General features: G+C 37.6%; 1 protein-coding gene across 2 annotated transcripts in view; it reads right to left on the bottom strand.

Moving 5' to 3' along the window:
- The window catches only part of NAALADL2 (N-acetylated alpha-linked acidic dipeptidase like 2), a 1,193,283-nt gene that overhangs the window by 78,601 nt on the left and 1,087,769 nt on the right, over positions 1-26,913 (bottom strand). For both annotated transcript variants that reach the window (XM_032631175.1, XM_032631174.1), the window contains one exon: positions 18,564-18,657. In XM_032631175.1, the coding sequence (XP_032487066.1) occupies positions 18,564-18,657 (94 nt within the window). The remainder of the gene's footprint in view (positions 1-18,563; positions 18,658-26,913) is intronic.

Here is a 26,913-nt window from a genome sequence, read left to right as displayed (position 1 = left end):
AGTGAAATTATCTTGATATTATTCAAGAGACAATTGAAATGTACTTCTAAATTTCAAACGGCAACAGTTTGCCTTTTTTTCTCCATTTCTATGGAAAATACAAATGTATTCTCCATAAGTATTTATCGAGTCCTGTTTTGTGTGTTGTTCGATAAGTACTCATTCTGTAAGAAAGACATAAAAGATTAAATCTCCAGTCTTAATAAATTCCTAATCTGGTTAGAAATAGCCCAAAACCAGGGAATAAATAAGTATGAAGTGAAATAAATGCTCATGAGGATGAAGGAACAGATCATTGTATATACCAATATTCTAATTAGACCCCAGGGAAGAAGTGAAACTTGAGAGATCATGAAACTACGCAGAAATCAAGGGCATCTCTAATGGAACTCTTAAAAGTTCTGTAACTTATCTATATTAAAGCAGTTGACGTAGGGTATTCTATCTGGAAACAATACTGATTAGTCTTCCCTTCCTTTCCCTCAGTCCTCGCTCACCCTTCTAGAGGATGAATCCACATCCAGCTTAAACCCTTCCATTCTTCTAGCTTGCTATAGAGAGGACAGAGCTGGATATTACAAGCAGTAATAATATTAAGTGAAGAGGAAGAAGGAAGGAGTTAGGGAGGGAGGAGGGAAGGAAGGAAGAATTACCAGTCAGTGGATATTGAGATCTAGGCAAGCCAGTTCAGAAGAGGCTCTAAAATGTACTGGAGGAAACAGATCCCTGCTACTCAGGGAATCTCCTGCCTTCTAGCCAACCTCCACCCTGCACTGTTCTCCCCAGTCAGAAGGCAGGGTGGGGTAGCATGAAGGGCAGGGGCCTTGGAATCTGATGGACCTATATTCAAGCCCTAAATCTACCACTTAAACGTATACAACCAAGTAAGACTCAGACTCTCTCTGAGCCCATTTCTTAATCTCTACATTGATCTTAATACTCAACTCAGCTCATGGTGTTAGAGTAATGTCACAGTGAATGTAAGGCACTTAGCAGATTACCTGGGGCTTTGGGGAGTGACCCGTAAAATGACAAAGTGCTTCTCAGAAAACATGTTCTTTTTGAGGACCCTTGATATAGGATCCTAAAACACCCTCCAACAGATCAGAAGCTCAAAGTTATTTAACACACATCCTATCCACAAGCCCTCTGAGGCTTCTGGGTATGATCAGTAACTACAGTGCTGACTACACCTCTTGAACCTACACATGTTCTAACCTGCTAGTGTCTGGGACTGGCACAAACTACCTCAACCTGAAGCACTTCATATCTTGCTGAGTTTCTGCTTGGCAGAAACCTGTGTGGTTTATGACTGTTATACAATCTCCTGAACAAATTTATAACTGTCTTATTTTAAATAATGATTTTACTGCCTACTACTGTGGCCTCTCTTCAGAGGTTTATACTTCAAAATGTTTTAGTTTATTTCTATCCTTTGTTTTTCTTCTGTGGCTGTATTTTTAAAAACCCACTCAATTTCATTTTAAATTAAGAGTGAAATGTACTGGTCATACTCTAAAACTGTATTTTTATATCAGACAAACATAGCCTTTTACTTTAATAGTATCTCACAGTACCTCATCTATGGATGAGCTTATCACAGTTTTAAAGGTGCTAACAATTGCACAATCACAGCTTAGATTTCACTGATTTATAGTGACAAGAAAAAGTATGATTTATGTTCTGCATAACACAGCAGTTAAAAGCAGAATAGAAGATTATTTGGGGGGAAAAATGAATGTTACTTAATGTCATCTTGAAAATATCTTGTGGTATCACTAAAGAGAAGAAAAGAAATTGCCAATATGATTACAGTCAGGGGAAACAGCAGTCCTTTATTATCCTACATTTTCTATTCTTTATGCTGAATCACAATGAATCATCTCAGCTGATTATTTAAAGAAGTTAAACAAACAAAAAGGCAGGTAGAGAAAGAAGTGTGGGAGCTAGTACACTGCTGATATTCAAATAATCTAACATTGATTCTACAATGCATAAATAAAAAGATATTATTTTAAAAATGCAATATACCAGAAGACAGTGGATAATTATGTCCAAACTAAATACAATAGAAATCCTTTTTGCAAAGATGCCAAAGTAGCATGTTTAGGAGAATCAGGTTGGCCACTTTTAAAAACATAGGTAACATATTCTAAAGATTATCTTGTATTCTAAATATTATCCAGTGATCTAGGTAGCCAAGGCAAGTGGAAATCTAGCAAGATTCTCAATATATTGCATAGAATGGGTTCTCCCAACAGTGTCTGTCTGCCTAGCACAGAAATTGAACCAGGGGCTCTATTATGGCTTCCAGATGCTGCCACTGTATTATGTTTGCAACTACATGATCTGGTTATTGGCTGCTTTGGAAGGATGAGCACAAGCTTTCTTTCTTTCTTTTTTTTTTTTTTTTAAGATAAGGACTTAAAAAATAATTTATATTTTTTTGTCTGTGTTGGGGCTTCATTGCTGTGCATGGGCTTTGTCTAGTTGCGGCAAGCAGGGGCTACTCTTCGTTGTGGTGGGTGGGCTTCTCATTGCAGTGACTTGTCTTTGTTGTGTGGCATGGGCTCTGGGTGCACAGGCTTCAGTAGTTGTGGCATGTGGGCTCAGTAGTTGTGGCTCACGGGCTCTAGAGCGCAGGCTCAGTAGTTGTGGCACACGGGCTTAGTTGCTCTGTGGCACGTGGGGTCTTCCTGGACCAGGGCTTGAACCCGTGTCCCCTGCATTGATAGGAGGGTTCTTAACCACTGTGCCACCAGGGAAGTCCCAAGCTTTCTTAAATGAATTAAACTAAAATGTGGTTTATTTTTTATCACTCTCTTCCTGAGGCAGAAAGCTGGAGTTTTATATTTAATAACACATGTGAGTTTAATTATGTTTTGGCTAAACCAAGAAACTGAAAAAGGAAAGGTTTTAATACAATTAATCAACATGAGGGAAAGGGTACTTTATGCTCTATTACAAGCCATGATTAAAAGTATCTTTTAAAAAAAACCTGACTTTGTTAAGTGTTGCCAGTGAGGCAACACTCATAGTGCAATGGATTGTAGCGCTATCCTGCCATGGGCACAGGGATTTATCTGAAAACTATACTTAGAGGAAAAAAAAAATTCACAATGCAATAGCTTCAAGATGGCGGAGGAGTAAGATGTGGAGATCACCTTTCTCCCCACAAATACATGTGCATGAGGAACAGCTCCTACAGAACACCTACTGAATGCTGGCAGAAGACCTCAGACTTCCCAAAATACAAGAAACTGCCCACGTACCTGGGTAGGGCAAAAGAAAAAAAAAAACAGAGACAAAAGAATGGGGACGGAACCTGCACTACTGGGAGGGAGCTGTGAAGGACGGAAAGTTTCCACACACTAGGAAGCCCCTTCACTGGCAGAGACAGCAGGTGGGTGGGGGGGAAGCTTTGGAGCCATGGAGGAGAGCGCAGCAACAGGGGTGCGGAGGTCAAAGCGGAGAGATTCCCAAACAGAGGATGCATGCCAAACAGCACTCACCAGCCCGAGAGACTTGTCCGCTCACCCACCGGGGCAGGCGGGGCTGGGAGCTGAGACTTGGGCTTTGGAGGTCAGATCCTAGGGAAAGGACTGAGGTTGGCTGCGTGAACTCAGCCTGAGGGGGTTAGTGCGCCACAGTTAGCCAGAAGGGAGTCTGGGAAAAAGTCTGGAACTGCCTAAGAGACAAGAGACAATTATTTTGGGGTGTGTGAGGAGAGGGGATTCAGAGCACCACCTAAACAAGCTCCAGAGACGGGTGAGAGCCGCGGCTATCAGCGTGGACACCAGAGACGGGCATGAGATGCTAAGGCAGCTGCTGCAGCCACCAAGTAGCCTATATGCAAGCACAGGTCACTATCCACACCTCCCCTCCCAGGAGCCTATGAAGCCCACAACTGCCAGGGTCCAGTGATGCAGGGACAACTTCCCTGGGAGAAAACACACCATGCCTCAGGCTGATGCAACATCAAGCCAGCTTCTGCCACCACAGGCTCGCCTGGCATTCTATATTCCTATCTCCCCCTGGCCGGAGTGAGCCAGTGCCCCATAATCAGCTGCTACTTTAACCCCCTCCTGTCTGGGAGGGGAACAGACACCCTCAGGTGACCTACACACAGAGGCGGGGCCAAATCTAAAGCTGAACCACAGGAGCTGTGCGAACAAAGAAGAGAAATGCAAATTTCTGCATGCAGCCTCAGGAGCAGTGGATTATATCTCCACAAAAAAATTGATGTACCCTGAATCTGTGGAATACCTGAATAGACAACAAATAATCCCAAAATTGAGGCAGAGGACTTGGGGAGCAAATGTCGACTTGGGCTTTGCTTTCTGCACCTAACTTGTTTTTGGTTTGATGTTTATCTTAGTTTAGTATTTACAGCTTATTATTACTGGTAGATTTTTTATTCATTTGGTTGCTCTTTTCCTTTTATATATATATATTTTTTTGTTGTTTTTTTTTTCCTGTTCTCCTTTTGTGAGTGTGTATGTGTATGCTTCTTTTGTGTGATTTTGCCTGTATATATTTCCTTTTACCCCATTTGTCCTAGGGTTCTGTCTGTCTTTTTTTTTTTTTTTTTTTTAAGTATAGTTTTTAGCACTTGTTATCATTAGTGGATTTGTTTTTTGGTTTGGTTGCTCTCTTTCTTTCATATTACTTTTTTATTTTAATAACTTTATTTCATTCTGTCTTTCTTTCTCTTTCTTTCTCTCCTTTCTTTCTTTCTTTCTTTTCTTTTTCTTTCTTCCTCCCTCCCTCCCTCCCTCCCTCCCCCCCCCCCCCCTTTCTCTCTTTCTTTCTCCCTTTTCTTCTGAGCCATGTGGCTGACAAGGGTCTCGGTGCTCCAGCTAGGTATCAGGCCTGAGCCTCTGAGGTAGGAGAGCCAAATTCAGGACATTGGTCGATCAGAGATCTCCTGACCCCACACAATACAAAATGGAGAAAGTTCTCTCAGAGATCTCCATCTCAACGCTAAGACCCAGCTCCACTCAACGACCAGTAAGCTAAAGTGCTGGACACCCTATGCCAAACAACTAGCAAGACAGGAACACAACACCACCCATTTGCAGAGAGGCTGCCTAAAATCATAATAAATTCACAGACACACAAAAACACACCACAGGAGGCGGTCCTGCCCACCAGAAAGACAAGATCCAGCCTTATCCATCTGTGTTCTGGTGGAAACCTACACAACCCACTGAACCAACCTTACCCACTGGGGGCAGACACCAAAAACAATGGGAACTATGAACCTGCAGCCTGCAAAAAGGAAACCACAAACACAGTAAATTAAGTGAAATGAGAAGACAGAGAAACAGCAGATGAAGGAGCAAGGTAAAAACCCACCAGACCAAACAAATGAAGAGGAATTAGGCAGTCTACCTGAAAAAGAATTCAGAGTAACGATAGTCGAGATGATCCAAAATCTTGGAAATAGAATGGAGAAAATACAAGAAATGATTAATAAGGATCTAAAAGAACTAGAGAGCAAACAAACAATGATGAACAACACAATAAATGAAATTAAAAATTCTCTTCAAGGAATCAATAGCAAAATAAGTGAGGCAAAAGAAAAGATAAGTGACCTGGGAGTTAAAATAGTGGAAATAATTACCTCAGAGCAGAATAAAGAAAAATAATGAAAAAAATTGAAGACAGTCTCAGAGACCTCTGGGACAATATTAAATGCACCAACATTCGAATTATAGGGGTCCCAGAAGCAGAAGGAAAAAAAAAAAGGTACTGAGAAAATCTTGAAGAGATTATAGTTGAAAACTTCCCTAATATGGGAAAGGAAATAATCACCTCCAGGAAGAGCAGAGAGTCCCACACAGGATAAATCCAAGGAGAAACACGCCAAGACACATATTAATCAAACTATCAAAAATTAAATACAAACAAAAAATATTAAAAGCAGCAAGGGAAAAGCAACAAATAACATACAAGGGAATCCCCATAAGGTTAACAGCTGATCATTCAGCAGAAGCTCTGCAAGCCAGGAGGGAGTGTCAGTACATATTTAAAGTGATAAAAAACCTACAACGAATATGACAACCCAGCAAGGATCTCATTCAGATACGAAAGCCAAATTAAAACTTTACAGACAAGCAAAAGCTATGAGAATTCAGCACCAGCTTCACAAAAAATGCTAAAGGAACTTTTCCAGGCAGGAAGCACAAGAGAAGGAAAACAACTATAGTAACAAACACAAAACAATTAAGAAAATGGTAATACGAACACACATATCAATAATTACCTTAAATGTAAATGGATTAAATGCTCCCACCAAAAGACACAGACTGGCTGAATGGACACAAAAACAAGACCCGTATATATGCTGTCTAGAAGAGACCCACTTCAGACTTAGGGACACATACAGAGTGAAAGTGAGGGGATGCAAAGAGATATTCCATGCAAATGAAAATCAAAAGAAAGCTGGAATAGCAATTCTCATATCAGACAAAATAGGCTTTAAAATAAAGATGATTACAAGAGACAAAGAAACACACTACATAATGATCAAGGGAATAATCCAAGAAGAAGATATAACAATTGTAAATATTTATGCAGCCAACATAGGAGCACCTCAATACATAAGGCAAATGCTAACAGCCATAAAAGGGGAAATTGACAGTAACAAAATCACAGTAGGGAACTTTAACACCCTTTTTCACCAATGGACAGATCATCCAAAATGAAAATAAATAAGGAAACACAAGCTTTAAATGATACATTAAACAAGATGGACTTAATTGATATTTATAGGACATTCCATCCAAAGACAACAGAATACACTTCCTTCTCAAGTGCTCATGGAACATTCTTCAGGACAGATTATATTTTGGGTCACAAATCAAGCCTCGGTAAATTTAAGAAAATTGAAATCACATCAAGTATCTTTTCCAACCACAACGTTATGAGACTAGATATCAATTACAGGAAAATTTGAGAAAAATAAAAACACCTGAGGCTAAACAATACATTACTAAATAACCAGAGACAACTGAAGAATTCAAAGAGGTAATCAGAAAATACGTAGAAACCAATGACAATGAAATCACGAGGACCCAAAACTATGGGATGAAGCAAAAACAGTTTTAATAGGGAAGTTTACAGCAATACAATCCTACCTTAAGAAACAAGGAACATCTCAAATAAACAACCTAATCTTACACCTAAAGGAATTAGAGAAAGCAGAACAAAAAAACCCCAAAGTTAGCAGAAGGAATGAAATCATAAAGATCAGATCAGAAATAAATGAAGGAAATGACAGCTAGGATCAATAAAACTGAAAGCTGGTTCGTTGAGAAGATAAACAAAATTGATAAACCACTAGCCAGACTCATCAAGGAAAAAAGGGCGAAGACACAAATCAGTAGGATAAGAAATGAAAAAAGAGAAGTAACAACTGACACTGCAGAAATACAAAGGATCATGAACGATTACTACAAGCAATTACATGCCAATAAAATGGACAACCTGGAAGAAATGTGGACAAATTCTCAGAATGCACAACCTTCTGAGACTGAACCAGGAAGAAACAGAAAATATGAACAGGGCAACCACACACACTGAAATTGAAACTGTGATTAAAAATCTTCCAACAAACAAAAGCCTAGGACAAGATGGCTTCACAGGTGAATTCTATCAAACATTTAGAGAAAAGCTAACACCTTTCCTTCTCAAACTCTTACAAAATGTAGTAGAGGGAGGAACACTCCCAAAATCATTCTATGAGGCCACCATCACCCTTACACCAAAACCAGAAAAAGATGTCACAAAGAAAGAAAACTACAGGCCAAAATAACTGATGAACATAGATTCAAAAATCCTCAACAAAATACCTGCAAACAGAATCCAACAGCACATTAAAAGGATCATACACCACGATCAAGTGGGCTTTATCCCAGGAATGCAAGGATTCTTCAATATATGCAAATCAATCAGTGTGCTACGCCATATTAACAAATTGAAGGAGAAAACCCATATGATCATCTTAATAGATGCAGAGAAAGCTTTTGAGAAAATTCAACACCAATTTATGATAAAAAAACTCTCCAAAAAGTAGGCATAGAGGGAACTTTCCTCAACATAATAAAGGCCATATATGACAAACCCACAGCCAACATCGTCCTCAATGGTGAAAAACTGAAACCATTTCCAGTAAGATGAGGAGAAAGACAAGCTTGCCCACTCTCAGCATTATTATTCAACATAGTTTTGGAAGTTTTAGCCACAGCAATCAGAGAAGAGAAAGAAATTAAAGGAATCCACATCGGAAAAGAAGAAGTAAACCTCTCACTGTTTGCAGATGACATGATACTATACATAGAGAATCCTAAATATGCTACCAGAAAATTACTAGAGCTAATCAATGAATTTGGTAAAGTAGCAGGAAACAAAATTAATGCACAGAAATCTCTAGCATTCCTATACACTAATGATAAAAAATCTGAAAGTGAAATTAAAAAACACTCCCATTTACCATTGCAACAAAAAGAACAAAATATCTAGGAATAAACCTACCTAAGGAGACAAAAGACCTGTATGCAGAAAATTATAAGACAGTGATGAAAGAGATTAAAGATGATACAAATAGATGGAGAGATATACCATGTTCTTGGATTGGAAGAATCAACATTGTGAAAATGACTACTACCCAAAGCAATCTACAGATTCAATGCAATCCCAATCAAACTACCACTGGCATTTTTCACAGAAATAGAACAAAAAATTTCACAATTTGTATGGAAACACAAAAGACCCCGAATAGCTAAAGAAATCTTGAGAAAAAAAAAAAAAAAACGGAGCTGGTGGAATCAGGCTCCCTGACTTCAGACTATACTACAAAGCTACAGTAATCAAGACAGTGGTACTGGCACACAAACAGAAATACAGATCAATGGAACAGGATAGAAAGCCCAGAGATAAACCTACAGACATATAGTCATCTTATTTTAATAAAGGAGGCAAGAATATACAATGGAGAAAAGACAGCCTCTTCAATAAGTGATGCTGGGAAAACTGGACAGCTACATGTAAAAGAATGAAATTAGAACACTCCCTAACACCATGCACAAAAATAAACTCAAAATGGATTAAGGACCTAAATGTAAGGCCAGACACCATCAAACTCTTAGAGGAAAACATAGGCAGAACAGTGTATGACATAAATCACAGCAAGATCCTTTTTGACCCACCTCCTAGAGAAATGGAAATGAAAATATAAATAAACAAATGGGACCTAATGAAACTTCAAAGCTTTTGCACAGCAAAGAAAACCATAAACAAGACCAAAAGACAACCCTTAGAATGGGAGAAAATATTTGCAAATGAATCAACTGACAAAGGATTTATATCCAAAATATACAGGCAGCTCAATATCAAAAAAAGAAACAACCTAATCCAAAAATGGGCAGAAGACCTAAATAGACATTTCTCCAAGGAAGATATACAGATTTCCAACAAACACATGAAAGGATGGTCAACATCACTAATCATTAGAGAAAGGCAGATCAAAACTACAATGAGGCCATTGTAGTTCTGACCTCACACCGGTCAGAATGGCCATCGTCAAAATGTCCACAAGTAATAAATGCTGAAGAGGGTGTGGAGAAAAGGGAATCCTCTTGCACTGCTGGTGGGAATGTAAATTGATACAGCCACTATGGAGAACTGTATGGAGGTTCCTTAAAATACTAAAAATAGCACTACCATATGACCCAGCAATCCCACTACTGGGCATATATCCTGAGAAAACCATAATTCAAAAAGATACATGTACCACAATGTTCATTGCAGCTCTATTTGCAATAGCCAGGACATGGAAGCAACCTAAGTGTCCATCAACAGATGAATGGATAAAGAAGATGTGGCACATATATACAATGGAATATTTCTCAACCATAAATAGGACCAAAATTGAGTTATTTGTGGTGAGGTGGATGGAACTAGAGTCTGTTATACAGAGTGAAGTAAGTCAGAAAGAGAAAAACAAATACCATATGCTAACACATATATATGGAATATACAAAAAAAGAAAAAAAGAAAAAAATGGTTCTGAAGAACCTAGGGGCAGGACAGGAATAAAGACGCAGACATCGAGAATGGACTTGAGGACACGGGGAAGGGGAATTGTGCTGGGATGAAGTGAGAGAGTTGCATGGACCTATATACACTACCAAATATAAAATAGGTAGTGGGAAGCAGCCACATAGCACAGGGAAATCAGCTCGGTGCTTGTGTCCACCTAGAGTGGTGGGATAGGGAGGGTGGGAGGGGGACGCAAGAGGGAAGAGATATGGGGATATATGTATACATATAGCTGATTCACTTTGTTTTACAGCAGAAACTAACACTCCTTTGTAAAGCAATTATACTCCAATAAAGATTTAAAAATAATAATAAAATAAAATTAATGTAAGCTTAAAAAAAAAAGCTCGAGGAACTTGATCCTGCCAACAACCAGGCAACTAAGTTAAGGTGACTCTGCCCCAGCTGAGCCCTCAGATTTGTATTTCAATAAATTTTCAATAAATATGTTATTTATTTTCAATAAATATATTCAATATAGACTTGTCTGCATACATCAACATCATGTACAAATTCATAAGAAAAAGACAGAAACTTCATGTAAAGTGATCAAAATTCTTATTGGTAAAATTGAAGAAAATGCTGCAGCGACTTTGGAAATCTTTTTGGCAGTATCTGCTGAGGTTAGACATACACATACCCTATGATCCAGCAAGGGGTATGCACGTGCACTAAGAGATACATAGGAGATTGATCACAGCAGCATTGTTCGTAATAACCTCAGCCTGAGAGCATCCCAACTGTACCTCACGGTAGAATGGATAACCAAACTGCAGTTTGTTCATACAATGGAAGACTGCATAGCAGTGGAAACAAACTGCATCTCCATGCAACAACGTGTATGAACCTCACACTCATATGTAGGTCAAAGCTACGTTCAAAAGAATGCACATCATCATATCATTCCATCTTATAAAATGTAAAGTCTTCCTTTATAAGGGAAAAATTAGTCTTCAGTGTTCGGCAGTGTTTGCCTTTGGGAAGCAGAGCCAGGATGAGATTAGGAAGGGCTCAGGGAAGCTCTGGAATTTGGCTTTTCTTCTGTGTCTCGATCAATACAAGTGTTTGCAAGCTGAGAAAATTCACTGAGCTGGATGCTTAGGAGTTTCACAGTTTTCAGCACTTACTATAATTTAAAGTATTTTTGAGATTGTAACTATCATTATTTTTATTGGCGTTTCACCTGTCAAGACAACTGAAAAGTCAAAATATTTCTCTTAGCATAAAAAGCATATGGAAACAACTCCCTGGTAATATCTCAGGCAGGCACATGCCCAAGATGACGTTAATATTTAAGCCTTAAGCTCATATAAGGCTGCACTGGTTATCTGAACCATTAAGACGCCTCAAGGAAGAGGACCATATCCTGAATGCTGTGGGGCCTCTGGTGTCCCAGCCCTGGTAGAAGGCAATCCCACATCTCAGGAGGACCGTACTTCTAGGGAGAAAGGATAAACAGAGAAGGACAAGCAGAGAGACAACTGGAAGACAGATGAAGAAATGTGCATATAAAAATTCTTACTAGCCTTCTGCCTCATTTTTTTTATTGAAGTACAATTGCTATTCAATATTATATAAGTTACAGGTGTACAATATAGAGATTCACAATTTTTTAAAGCTATACTCCATTTATAGTTATTATAAAATATTGACTATGTTCCCTGTGTTGTACAATATATCCTTGTAGCTTATTTGTTACATACTAGGTTGTACCTCTTACTCCCATCCCCCCTCCCCTCTCCCCACTGGTAACCACTAGTTTGTTCTCTACATCTGTGAGTCTGGAAGATGGGTGGTGGAAGAAATGTGCATATAAAAATTCAAAAGAAAAAATCATAATGCAATAGAGCATTATTATGATGGGAGACTAGTAAAAATGATGTCATTAACGTATTTCAATCAATGTAGTGAAATGTGAAATGTAGACAGTGAAAGAAAACTTTAAACAGATTTGGATGAAGTACTCAGAGCAGGGAAGAAAACAATGATCACAAAGGAAAGCTGTATGAATAGCAACAAATTGTGAGATAGGAGTAAACAAAAGCAAAGAAAGTATAACCCTGAGGAAAACAAAAGGGACAAAATGCTTAGGGTAAGAATTAAGGAACATTATGCAATGAAAATATGAGTTCAAAGAGAAATGGGGAGAAAGAAAAACTAGTTTCAGGAGACAAACACTGACATAGAGACAACCAGGTTTGTTGCAGACCCAGCTGTCTCAAATCTTTCTTGGATGAGATGTGGAATATCAGTAAGTGAAATACAATCTTTAATATAGTTATGTAGTCAGAATCCATACAAAAATACAATGGGGATTAAAACTGAGCATATTTTCAGGAATTTGTACCCAATAAATGGCTAATCTCTTATCAAATTTCTCCATCATTTTGGGCAAGCAGTGTAAGACACTTCTCAGAGAATGCTTTTGAGTTAAGTCCTTGTCACACAAAAAAGTCAGTTCCAGAAATGCCAGTTCAGACCACGAAAAATCTAGCATGGTTCAGAGTTCCCATGGAAACAAGATCTTTCCCTAGGACTGTTTGGATTTTAGATGGTCTGCTTTAGATTTCTCAGGGAGAGCACAGACCAGGTACCCAGGGCACCCATCCTTTACTCTCTATAGGCCAGTCCAGAGTTTGAATTAGCGGTCATTAAAACCAAGACTGGAGACAGATGGGCTGAGGACTAGACTCATGCAATTTATAAAGTGCACTCGTAATTTTGCAAACTTCAAAATTCATCTTACATTACTCAGAAAGAAGAAGAAAAAAAGACATTAGGGCTTCCCTGGTGGCGCAGTGGTTGAGAGTCCGCCTGCCGATGCAGGGGATGCGGGTTCGTGCCCCGGTCCGGGAAGATCCCACATGCTGTGGAGCGGCTAGGCCCGTGAGCCATGGCCGATGAGCCTGTACGCCTGGAGCCTGTGCGCCACAACAGTGAGAGGCCCGCATACCGCAAAAAAAAAAAAAAAAAAAAAACGAAAAAAAGACATTAGATGGGCCCCCATCACTTGTGATTGTAGAAAAGAACCAAAGTGACACTTGAAAATATGACACTACAAATCTAACAGAAATCATAGTGCTTGCCTCAGTGGCATCATCACCTTGAAATACTATCCCTCCTCCTAAAATGAAGTGATTGACACTAATGAATTATCAAAGCTAATAAAAAAAAAAAGATCAAATCAGCATTGTCTGTTTTTTAAAGAACAGTGGGAAATGCTGTCAACAACCATTTGACATTTAGTGAGACAATCAGGAGGTGGCAACAAGCCACAGAGTTCGAAATTACGTTTCCTGCTGGGTCTGGTTGCACTAAATAAATGTGTACGTAGCCAGATCAAATGAACATGACTTTTACTTTATTTGGTCATTTGTCGTTTTTACGATCATGCTAAATAATTACATCTAAAATTCTGGCAAAGAAAAATAGTAGATATTAAATTAAAAGCATCAGAATTATATAGTTGTTAATTATTTTGAAATGCTATTTTTGCATTAAAAAGTGGATAAAGTGAGAAACAGTAAACTTAGTAAGGTCATTAGTTCTCACTCCTTAGTCAGCTTCCAGGTTCAAGGGTGTGGTGATACTTATTCTTGACACCTTCCCTTGCCCCCATAAACTCGTACCATTGCCTTGTATGTGCGTTTTTTGGACATACTTTTATTTGTCACAAATACATCTGAAGCATGTCAGTTATCTTATCAGTCACTATTTACACTATATCCCCATGCACCATGTATAAATATTCATTCTCTTACTATTATGCGCTTGGCATTGACCAAATATTAAGAGCCAAGGTCACTCAGTCAAAATGAGCTTTCAGGAACCAACCAATAAATCAACTCAAACAAATTATTCACTGGTAAATTATTCTTTTTTCTGGTGGTTGTGAGAATGATAGAGAATGGTCTGCTGCTACCATAAACTGTGTAATAAATAAACAAGATGGCTGGTTGTCAAGGGGCAAAAAGTACACTGTTGAAAATGCAATTGGGTTTCAGAGACCTTCATACTTATACTCTCTGCAGTAAGGAGAAACAGTATTTTATAGTTCAGCCTTGAAGGTCTTTCTTTTTAAACTGTAATTGAGAATTTAAGACTAATCACCATTAACTGTCATAGCAAAATAAGAAAATATATCAACAATTAAAGCTTGTATTAAGCAGTAAAATTATACGTTTCATTTAACATGCTACAGGAACACTATTTAGCTAATGAAGTCGTCTAGCATTGTAGTTAAAACTGAAACTGAAATATTTATTTAGTTGTTGATAAGTGGTGTCCATTATTTACACATTAGTACATTAAAGTATTCTATTTTAAAAATAAGGTTAAAACCAAAGTAGTCAAAATAGAACAGGTAAAACAAATCGCCTACAATTTAGCAAATATTTGAATAACCTTTTACTATAGTACAGATAATTCAAATAATTTTGAATCATGATAACTAAAATACAAAAATGTATAACTTAAAGGTGACAACTCATATCCCCTTGATCAAATACTTATATGTAGGTCATGGTAAAAGAATAATTTTTGCCCATTTTGGGGGTTACTTTTTTTGTTGTTTTGCTTTGCCTTTTTAGTATGGGTACATCTCAAGTCTGGCCACATCTTTCAGAGTGAAAGTGACAGGGAGACCCAAGTAGTTTCACATCAAAAGAAACAAAACTCAAAAATAACTAACAACTAAAGAAGAAATGGTCCAATATAACAGCAAGAAGCCAAAATGCTCCTGGCTCATCCAACTGAGAACCTGGGATTTGGGGGAGAGGTTCATCTAGACTTTGCCATGTCTGGCCTGCAGTGGAAATCATTGTAGAACGACTGAGGTTTGTTTTTTTTCCCCCTGTAATTACATGCTTTGAGATATAACTGTTAAAGAAAGGATTATTAATCTCATCTATTTTCAGACCGTTTTCTTTACCTTTTTGCCTTAACTGAAACCTGGCTCTCCCTGTTGACATTTCTCCCACTGCAGCCCTCTCAGGCTGTAGCTCTTTTTTCTCCCACACCCTTTGTACCACTAGCCATAGAAGAACAATATGAGGTGTATCTAAGTTGCTGCTCATTCTCTGAAGATTTTAGCTCCTGGCTCAGTCACTCTCTCTTAAAAAAATTACTCCTATCTTAGTTCTTGACAATATCAATAGACATAGTCTGGCCTCTCTTCTCCATAACCTCTTTTCCTGTATTGATCAGCTACCATACTTCCATGGTCATACCTCAGCCCGTACACTGTCATTACCAATATCTGCACTCTTTATATGGTCAAATTTTCAATAATCCCATTTGCTGGTCTTTTCAGCTTATTTTTTCTTAATTCTTGATTTTGCCAATAAATAAAGTCTATCCATCCTCCTTTATTCATGTTCACCCTCTTTCCCTTTGCATCCTCGTGTTATTCTATACCCAGTTTAGATACATCAGTCCATCGCTATGAATGCTCCTTTGCAGACACTCTCATTTTTCCTTACCTTATCTAGTTCATTACCCTCTCCCAGCAAAACCCAAGCTCTGATTAAATCCAACTCTGCCTGCTTTATGCCTGAATCCCGAGCTGAAAGCTGGAAAAAGATACACAATTGTGTTGAATTATCTCATGTAAAATATATTTCTTTTGAGTGCTTAACGTTGTCCAAAAGACTAATCCCATTTTTATAGTTCATTCACTCTACCACCTTCTCAAACAACTATTTTATTGTGTTTTACAATCTAAGGAGACTTGCGAAGAGCTCCCAGCACCACATCTACCCATGTGCCATATGCTCTGCCTTCCTTCACATTTTTATGGGTGGACAACCGCATTCATAACTAAGGCAATGTCCTCCACCTTATGCAGCTTCTAGTCAAAGAAATAATTCCAGCAATTCTCCTTTCACTCTTCTAAATCAAATCTTCACTCTCCATCCGATCATTTTCATCAAAATAAAAACATGCTAACCATTTTCAACTCCATGCTTTCCATCTACCATCACCTGTCCCCAATTTATCACCTCCTATTCTCTTTTGAACCCCTCTAATCAGACTGTTTCATATACCATTCAACTAAAATTGTTTTTGTTGAGCTCACCAATGACCTCCAAATTGCTAAATCCAGCAGTCAATTCTCAGTCCTAATTTTTCTTAACCTGTGGCGGTACTTGATGGAGTGAATCACTCCTTCCTCTTTGAAAGCGTTTATTCATTTGGCTTCGGGTTATCACATTCACCGAGTTTGTCTCTTACTCTTTGTCTGCTCCTTCTTAGTCTCCTCCTCTGATTCCGCTTTTCCCAATTTCTAAATTCAGGAGTGCCCAGAAATCTTAAACCTTTTCTGTCCTCTATCCGCACTCAACCCCTCAGAAATCTCATTTGGGACAGCTCTCAAATTTATATTCCCACACGAAATTTCTCCTCTGGATACAACCACAGTCAGTTCTGCTCTTTAACACTTATTTTGAAAATGCAAATTTACTCCAAAGTGATTGATATTAGGGAACAGTTTGAGCATAAAGCTAACTTAAAAATTGCTTTGACTTATGCAAATTTTGTTCTACCATGCATGTATGTTTCTCAGGAGAAGAGATTTTAATTTTGTTTTATTTGTTTATTTAGTGGCTGGGTTTTATGTTTTTGTTTTTTTGGTCATATAAGTGTACCAGGCATACAGTAGGTGCTCAATATTTGTTAAATGAATGAGTAAATGGGTTCAAGAGATCCTATAAAGTCTGTGGGGGTTATATGCAAAGCTTTTTGTACAAGTGTAATTTTCTGAGGAGAGAGACCATACTTTTCTTTGGATTTTCAAAGGGATTCCTAACTACCCACAAAGAAACCGAGTAATAGTATAATTCTAACAATGACCCTTTAGGACTTTTTTCTGACCTTCAGAAGTAGCCTACATTACTTAAAATGCTCATATAGGAATGATAATGCTATAATATTACTTATGGATTCAAAAAATAAACCCAATTATTTAAAAAGAAAATAGAATTTGGAATTTAAAATGACAGTATTGTTATTGTTTTTGCTGGCTTTGTTTAATTTTTAAAATATCTCTTCATATCTTTATTACAATGGTATTAAACATTTATGTAGATTTGAACTCAGAAAAGCAACTTGTAAATCATTCATAATTCTATTGTATAATGTTTCTATTTCACAGTATACTCCTTGAGGCTCCTTTCTATGCATGAGAATTATTCTTTATAGATGAACAAATCTTTATGTAATACAAATAATAGTCTCCTCTTTTTGTTCTTTGAAAGTTTTATGTATAATATGTAGTAGCAACTGAATTTTTAAAGTGAAAAAATGAGAACTAAAGAAAAGCAAAACAGTCTACAGAAAAAATAAAACAGTTGCTTAAAAGAAATCCTTGCAAAAAATATATTATTCACAGAAGTCTTTAACCCTTTATTTATGCCCGTATTGTTCTTATTTTGTAAAATACCATATACTTGATTACTCAGTTTCTAAGAAATATTCTAGGAATAGAAAATTATAAGTGGAGAACAGAGTAACTGCTACAGATGTGACACTCATGACAATAAAAAGAAGAAGCTTGACAAAAGCAGAAAAAATAGACTAGCTTAAATATACCAAAAGCAGAGCAATATGAGGCCATTTAGTATGGGCACAAAATAGCCCTAAACAGCTCAATTGCGCCCAAGGTCATGGTTTTACACAGTCACTATAATAAAAGTAATAAGAATCACTGAGGGAGAAAAATATTGTTTTGTAGTAGCCTCTGGATTAAGAATCAACCCAGGTAGTCAAAATTTTAAAATAAAAGTAATAAAGTTTCAGATACTAGAAATATTTGGCTCTTTAGAGTGATCCATTTTCCAAGAATTACTGCTTAAGTTCTATAGTGAAAATATTGGCTTTTATATTGAGAAATACATGTCTACAAATGATCTGATAGTAAGATGTGTGGCTCAAAGAAGAGATGGAGGGTGCATTTATTTAATTACAATACTGCCCTTTGTGTTTGGTGAATGGTGACAAACTAGAAGTTTAGGTGAAAGATTTGTATATAGATAAAGGGAAAATAAAGATAATTATTAGGTGGTGTTATAATTCTGTAGAGAGAGAGAGAGAGATTTAAACAGGAAGGAACTTAAATAGAGACTGTGGAAATAATTTCCTGGTTTCCTCTTTGTCATCCTTAATCTAGGATGAGCCAACACTTCAGTCAAATGGACCCAGCCTATACTTCATGGAAACCAATCCCAAAGGACAAACTTCTGGGCCAGTCTTGTTTCAAATAACTGAATATTAGGTATACCTCATTCTTGTTGACATGGTAGCCCACATTCTTCTAAGCCCTTCTCATGATTGTCCTCTATAGGAAGGGAAATGCTACATTGCCATAGCTAGTAAGATAGTGGATAATTTTATCTATTCCTTGTTCACAATTAGTTGAACAATTATTCATTTGCTAAAATTACTATAATTCAAAGAAAAATTACCTTTAAGGCTGTTTTGAACTTCTAAAGCTATATCGAGAGCATTAAAGGGCAGAACTGGTTCGTTGGCAATTTGTAAAATCACTTCTCCTGAGAGCTGAAAGAAAAAGAAAAAAACACTAGCAATTAATATTAAGGGTTTTTTTTCCCCATGATTTCATACACTTTTATACACTTATCTAGAGTAAGAAAACACAGAGGGTAAATTTATTTTTATAAAATCTTTTTCTTTTATAACTTTTTAAAACTTTGTTTTCCTGTAAAGAAAAAAAAATCTTCAGTATATTTTTCATGTTTCAGAATAGTATAAGGAAATATAATATTTTCTTCCTTTTGGGCTAGCTTCCCTAGTTGAAGGAGTTGTAATATGTAAACTTTAAAACAATTCTTTATAAAACAGTTCAGAATGTCACATGATAAAACAATCAAGAACAACTGCAAATCAATAGCTGATTATTGGACCAAGTAAAATTCCAGACAAAATTAATGATCAATTTATTTCATGTAAGATATAATTTAATTTTAAAAATCCTTTATACTCCACATACTATCTTCCTTCATGCTTTGCTATATTTGTAATCAGCTTTCCAAAATTTAATACCATTTATACATCTTGGAGATCAATGTTTAAATTAAATTCAAAAAAATTTAAATGGCATCCCCCAAACTCATACCTGGAATTTTCACACATGCATATGTCTCCACCACTGCACTCCAACTGAAAACCAGCATATGCACTACAGCTGAACTAGCATCTGCTTAATAGACTGAACGACTCATATGCATTTTTATACATCTCAAAGGAACTAAGGGCTGGTGGCAAATGACATTGTTACTCCCCCATCCCCAAATGATATTTAATATTTACCTGGGTTTAACAAATGTCCCTACATCTTTTATAACACTGAAGCTGGCACGCAGGGAAATCTGGCTGTGTTAATGTTATTAATGCATTATGAAATATTGTTAGTGAATGAAAACATTGTCTCATGAAACTACACAGGGGAAATCAGCACACTAACTTGAGATGGCAAAGAATACATAAAAGAAATAACTTACAAGGAAAATGTGATGTTAAATATTCAAATCTACATATTTAACAAGGGTCAAATTCCATTTAGTATTTAAAAGTTATATTTCCCAGTTGTTTGAACAATTTATATCATGATGAAAGTACAATTCAATTTGGTTCTTCTTCTAAGAAGGAGTAGAAATGTATTTCTTAGGAGTAGGAAAATGAAACACCTCTGAGATCCTTTTATTTCTTTGAGGTATTTTTCTCCCAAATGCAACAACCACTTCTCCCCAAATGTCTAAGGTACTTTTGCAGCGTTTTATCCCCATCATATGATCACAAAAATCCTGCGAAACTATCTACTTTGATTACGCTGTACTTTAGGAAAAAAGCATTGTATGCAATATGTTGATATGAATCCTGTTTCTATCCCACTCCACCCCAAGCAAATCATGCAAAGAACACCGATATTTGGAAATAAATTATTTGTAAAAGGAAGGTTTAAAGAAGATTAAGAGGCATTATGGTTTCTTTTTCCAATTTGCCCTGGAGAATAAAAACCATAAAACAGACATGTTTCATTTACACTTTTGGAATCTGGAAACCACACATTACAAAAGATTAAAATGAAAGAACGGGGAGGGAGGAGAAAGGCAACTTCTCTGTGTGTTGCTGAAGAAAGTTGTTTTGTTTTGGCTTTCTGAGTCATTTGGCAGCTAGAACAACTGGAATATAAACCAGCCACCTTGCTATGTCTCAAAAAGAAGCTGGCAACAAATACTGGGACTTCCAAGGCACCTGGCCTACAATAGAATGTTTCAAGTAAATCAGCTTTATTTGCAGCTTCATAAGCAAGGGGGAGATTTGTATATGCTTTGCCATGCAGTGAGAAGAGATGAGCCATACTGCATACTCTTCTTGCCCATTCTGGAATTCACTCTTATTCAGGCATGCCAAAGTAACTTTTCCTTATATTTATATAAGGCCCCATTCTTTTCAAAATGCTTTATACTCATTTCATTACCTCATTTAATTATCCTGCCAAGCCTAGAGGCAGATAGTGATAGAATTACTCCTGCATTGAAACCACTGAGTATAAACCTTACTGGGTTGTGGTCCAAGATGGTAACATAGGAAGTCCCTAAATTAACCTCCTCCCATAGATACATCGAATCTACAGCTGTACATGAAACAATTCCCTATGAAAAATCCAGCTGAGTGACTCCTACACGTTGGAGGAACAACAAAAAAATCCACATTGAAACACACTCCTGCCATAAAACCCACCCCATCACAGTGACATACAATAGGGAAGGAACTCCCAACTCCCAATTTCTCCTTTAGGAGAAAAGGGTTTTGACCCAACATCTAGTACCCCAACTTTTAAGACTTCCATCCAAGGCTCAAACCCCCAAAACATCTAGCCCTGAAAGCCAACAGGGTTGTGTCCACAAGATATACAACACTACAGCCAACAAAGAAACAGTTCCTAATGGACTCAAGAGGACTCACTTTGGTTCTCTACCTATAGCTTAGTATAGAGGAAAATGCCCATCTCCCAGCCTTTCCCTGAAAGAGGCCTATTTGAATACTTTAAAAGTTGCTGCCTGAGGGTCATACCTCTAATTTAGCTCTAGGGACAGAATGCAATCCTCCCTGGAGATCAGGGAAGCCAACAGATTCCATCTCAGCATTCTCCCTGTTTATTTGCATATTTCAAAAGCTGCTCCCTGAGAGTTTGGCTTCTAATTAGCCTACATCTAGGTGTTGACTGAGATCTTCCCCTTTGGGACACTAACAGATATTAGCATACCATCGACTACTGGGAGCCACTAAAAGAAAGGAGGAGGCTTGGACAATCACAAAGGTTTGAGATACAACTAAGAGCTAGGGCTGGGCTGAATGATAAGCTTCATATCCCACATGAGACCATTCTTCAAGAATGGAAGAAGTGGCTGTTTCATCTAATTCACAGAAACCAACACAGAGAATCCGAGAAAATGAAGAAACAAAGAAATAAGTTCCAAACAAAAGAACAAGATAAAACTTCAGAAACATACTTTAATGAAATGAAGATAACTGATTTACCTGATAAACAGTTCAAAGTACCATCATAAATTTGCTCACCAAAGTCAGGAGAACAACACATTAACAAAGTGAGAATTTCAATAAAGACAGAGAAAATATAAGGAATACCAAACAGAAATCACAGAGCTGAAGAATACAATAACCAAACTGAAAAATTCAATAGAAGGTTCAGCAGAAGACTAGATCAAGTGGAAGAAAGGATCAATGGACTTGGAGACAGGGCAGTGGAATTCATTGAATCAGAGGAGCAAAAAGGAAAAAAGTGAAAAAGAGTTAAAATGGTGTAAGGTACATATGGGACACCATCAAACACATCAATATTTGCATTATATGGGTCCTGAAGAAGAAGAGAGAGAGAAGAAAGGGGCAAAAAGCTTATTCAAAGAAATAATGACTACACCTGAAACTAACAAAATATTGTAAATCTCTATACTTCAATTAAAAAAAAAGAAAGAGGGCTTCCCTGGTGGCGCAGTGGTTGAGAGTCCGCCTGCCGATGCAGGGGACGCGGGTTCGTGCCCCGGTCTGGAAGGATCCCGCGTGCCGCGGAGCGGCTGGGCCCGTGAGCCATGGCCGCTGAGCCTGCGCGTCCGGAGCCTGTCCTCCGCAACGCGAGAGGCCACAACAGCGAGAGGCCCGCGTAACGCATAAAAAAAAAAAAAATAAAATAAAAAAAAAAAAAAAAAGAAAGAAAGAAAAAGGAAAACAGTAGGACTAGATCACTTTAAAAAAAAGAAGAAAAAGAAAAGAAATAATGGCTAAAAAATTCCCTCTCCTAGGGAAAGAAACAGACATCCAGATCTATGAATCTTGGATGGTTCCAGATGAGATGAATCCAAACAGACCCACATAGAGACACATTAAAATTAAACTGTCAAAGTTAAAGACAAGGAGAAAATCTTAAAATCAGCAAGAGAAAAAACAAACTGTTACATACAAGGAAGCTCCATAAGAATTTCAGCAGATTTTTCAGGAGAAACTTTGTAGGCTGGGAGAGACTGGGATGATATATTCAAAGAGCTGAAAGAAAAAAGCTCGTAAGCTAACTAAAAATAGTCTACCCAGCAAAGTTGTCCTTCAAAATTGAAAGGGAGTTAAGAGTTTTCCAGACAAGCAAAACATAAAGAAGTTCATCACCAGGAGATGTCTTAGAAGATAAGTTAAAGGAAATTCTTCAAGCTGAAATGAAAGGATACTAATTAGGAATAGGAAAACATATAGAAATATACATTTCATTAGTAAAGGTAAATATACAGTTAAATTTAGAATACTCTTTCATGGTGGTTGTCAACTCACTTATAAATGAAGGGTAAAAGACAAGAGTATTAAAAATGACTATAATGATAATAATTTTCACGGATTTACAAGATAAAAGATAAACTTGACATCAAAAACAAAAAGTGGAGGAACATGCTCTTAAACCAAGATGGCGGAGTAGAAGGATGTGCTCCCACTCCCTCTTGCGAGAACACCAGAATCATAACTAGCTGCTGGACAATCATCAACAGGAAGACACTGGAACTCACCAAAAAAGATGCCCCACATCCAAAGACAAAGGAGAAGCCACAATTAGAAGGTAGGAGGGGCGCAATCATAGTAAAATCAAATCCCATAATTACTGGGTGGGTGACTCACAGACTGGAGAACACTTATACCACAGAAGTCCACGCACTGGAGTGAAGGTTCTGAGCCCCACATCAGGCTTCCCAACCTGGGGGTATGGCAATGGAAGGAGGAATTCCTAGAGAATCAGACTTTGAAGCCTAGTGGGAATTGATTGCAGGATATCGACAGGACTGGGGAAAACAGAGACTCCACTCTTGGAGGGCACACACAAAGTAGTGTGCACATCAGGACCAAGGGGAAGGAGCAGTGATCCCAGGGGAGACGGAACCACACCTACCTGCTAGTGTGGGAGGGTCTACTGAAGAGGCCGGTGGGCAGGGGGGAGCTGTGGCTCACCATAGGGACAAGGACACTGGCAGTAGAAGTTCTGGGAAGTACTCCTTGGCATGAGCCCTCCCAGAGTCTGTCATAAGCCCCAACAAAGAGCCCAGGTAGGCTCCAGTGTTGGATTGCCTCAGGCAAAAGAATCAAAAGGGAGGGAAACCAGTCCCACCCATCAACAGTCAAGTGGATTAAACTTTTACTGAGTTCTGCTCACCAGAGCAACAGTCAGCTCTACCCACCACCAGTCGCTCCCATCAGGAAACTTACACAAGCCTCTTAAATAGCCTCATCCACCAGAGAGCAGACAGCAGAAGCAAGAAAAACTACAATCCTGCAGCCTGTGGAACAAAAACCACATTAACAGAAAGATAGACAAGATGAAAAGGCAGAGAGAGGGCTATGTACCAGATGAAGGAACAAGATAAAACCCCAGAAAAACAACTAAATGAAGTGGAGATCGGCAACCTTCCAGAAAAAGAATTCAGAATAATGATAATGAAGATGATCCAGGACCTCAGAAAAAGAATGGAGGCAAAGATTGAGAACATGCAAAAAATGTTTAACAAAGACGTAGAAGAATTAAAGAACAAACAAACACAGATGAACAATACAATAACTGAAATGAAAAGTACACTAGAGGGAATCAACAGCAGAATAACTGAGGCAGAAGAACGGATAAGTGACCTGGAAGACAGAATGGTGGAATTCACTGCTGCAGAACATAAAAAGGCCAAAAGAATGAAAAGAAATGAAGACAGCCTAAGAGACCTCTGGGACAATATTAAATGCAACAACATTCACATTATAAGGGTCCCAGAAGGAGAAGACAGAGGGAAAGGACCAGAGAAAATACTTGAAGAGATTATAGTCGAAAACTTCCCTAACATGGGAAAGGAAACAGCCACCCAAGTCCAGGAAGTGCAAATTACTGAAAGCAGCAAGGGAAAAGCGAAAAATAACATACAAGGGAACTCCAATAAGGTTAACAGCTGATTTCTCAGCAGAAACTCTACAAGCCAGAAGGGAGTGGCATGACATAATTAAAGTGATGAAAGGGAAGAACTTATAACAAAGATTACTCTACCCAGCAAGGATCTCATTCAGACTTGATGGAGAAATCAAAAGCTTTACAGACAAGCAAAATCTAAGAGAATTCAGCATCACCAAACCAGCTCTACAAAAAATGCTAAAGGAACTTCTCTAAGTGGGAAACACAAGAGATGAAAAAGATCTACTAAAACAAACCCAAAACAATTAAGAAAATGGTCATGGGAACATACATATTGATAATTACCTTAAACATGAATGGATTAAATGATCCAACCAAAAGACACAGGCTTGCTGACTGGATACAAAAACAAGACCCATATATATGCTGTCTACAAGAGACCCACTACAGACCTTGGGACACATACAGATTGAAAGTGAGGGGAGGCAAAAAGATATTCCATGCAAATGGAAATCAAAAGAAAGCTGGAGTAGCTATACTCATATCACTTAAAATAGACTTTAAAATAAAGAATGTTACAAGAGACAAGGAAGGACACTACATAATGATCAAGGGATCAATCCAAGAAGAAGATATAACAACTATAAATATATATGCACACAACAGAGGAGCACCTCAATACATAAGGCAACTGCTAACAGCTATAAAAGAGGAAACCGACAGTAACACAATAATAGTGGGGGACGTTAACACCTCACTTACACCAATGGATAGATCATCCAAAATGAAAATAAATAAGGAAACAGAAGCTTTAAATGACACAATAGACCAGACAGATTTAATTGATGTTTACAGGACATTACATCCAAACACAGCATATCACACTTTCTTCTCAAGTGTGCATGGAACATTCTCCAGGATAGATCACATCTTGGGTCACAAATAAAGCCTCAGTAAATTTAAGAAAATTGAAATCATATCAAGCATCTTTCCTGGCCACAACACTATGAGATTAGAAATGAAATACAGGGAAAAAAAGGTAAAAAACACAAACACATGGAGAATAAACAATATGTTACTAAACAACGAAGAGATCACTGAAGAAATCAAAGAGGAAATTTAAAAATACCTAGAGACAAATGCCAATGAAAACACGATGATCCAAAACCTATGGGATGCAGCAAAAGCAGTTCTAAGAGGGAAGCTTATAGCTATACAAGCCTACCTTAAGAAACAAGAAAAATCTCAAATAAAAAATCTAAACTTACACATAAAGGAATTAGAGAAAGAAGAACAAACAAAACCCAAAGTTAGCAGAAGGAAATAAATAATAAAGATCAGAGCAGAAATAAATGAAATAGAAACAAAGAAAACAATAGCAAAGATCAATAAAACTAAAAGCTGGTTCTATGAGAAGATAAACAAAATTGATAAACCATTAGCCAAACTCATCAAGAAAAAGAGAGGACTCACATCAATAAAACTAGAAATGGAAAACGAGAAGTTACAACAGACACTGCACAAATACGAAGCATCCTTACAGACTCCTACAAGCAACTCTATGTCAATAAAATGGACAACGTGGAAGAAATGGACAAATTCTTAGAAAGGTATAACCTTCCAAGACCAAACCAGGAAGAAACAGAAAATATGAACAGACCAATCACAAGTAATGAAATTGAAACTGTGATTAAAAATCTATCAACAAACAAAAGGCTAGGACCAGACTGATTCACGGGTGAATTCTAACAAACATTTAGAGAAGAGCTAACACCCATCCTTCTCAAACTCTTCCAAAAAATTACAGAGGAAGGAACACTCCCAAACTCATTCTATGAGGCCACCATCACCCTGATACCAAAACCAGACAAAGATACTACCACAAAAGAAAATTACAGACCAATATCACTGATGAAAATAGATGTAAAAATCCTCAACAAATTACTAGCAAACAGTATCCAACAACACTTTAAAAGGATCATACACCATGATCAAGTGGGATTTATCCCAGGGATGCAAGGATTCTTCAATATATGAAAATCAATCAATGTGATACACCATATTAACAAATTGAAGAAAAACCATATGATCATCTCAATAGATGCAGAAAAAGTTTTTGACAATATTCAACACCCATTAATGATAAAAACTCTCCAGAATGTGGGCACAGAGGGAACCTACCTCAACGTAATAAAGGCCATATATGAGAAACCCACAGCAAACATCAATCTCAATGGTGAAAAAAAGAAAGCATTTCCTCTAAGATCAGGAAGAGGACAAGGATGTCCACTCTCACCACTATTATTCAATATAGTTTTGGAAGTTGTAGCCACAGCAATCAGAGAAGAAAA

Source organism: Phocoena sinus, chromosome 4 (assembly GCF_008692025.1).
Source record: "Phocoena sinus isolate mPhoSin1 chromosome 4, mPhoSin1.pri, whole genome shotgun sequence".
In the NCBI taxonomy this organism is placed as follows: domain Eukaryota; kingdom Metazoa; phylum Chordata; class Mammalia; order Artiodactyla; family Phocoenidae; genus Phocoena; species Phocoena sinus.
This window is presented reverse-complemented; position numbering and strand designations above follow the sequence as displayed.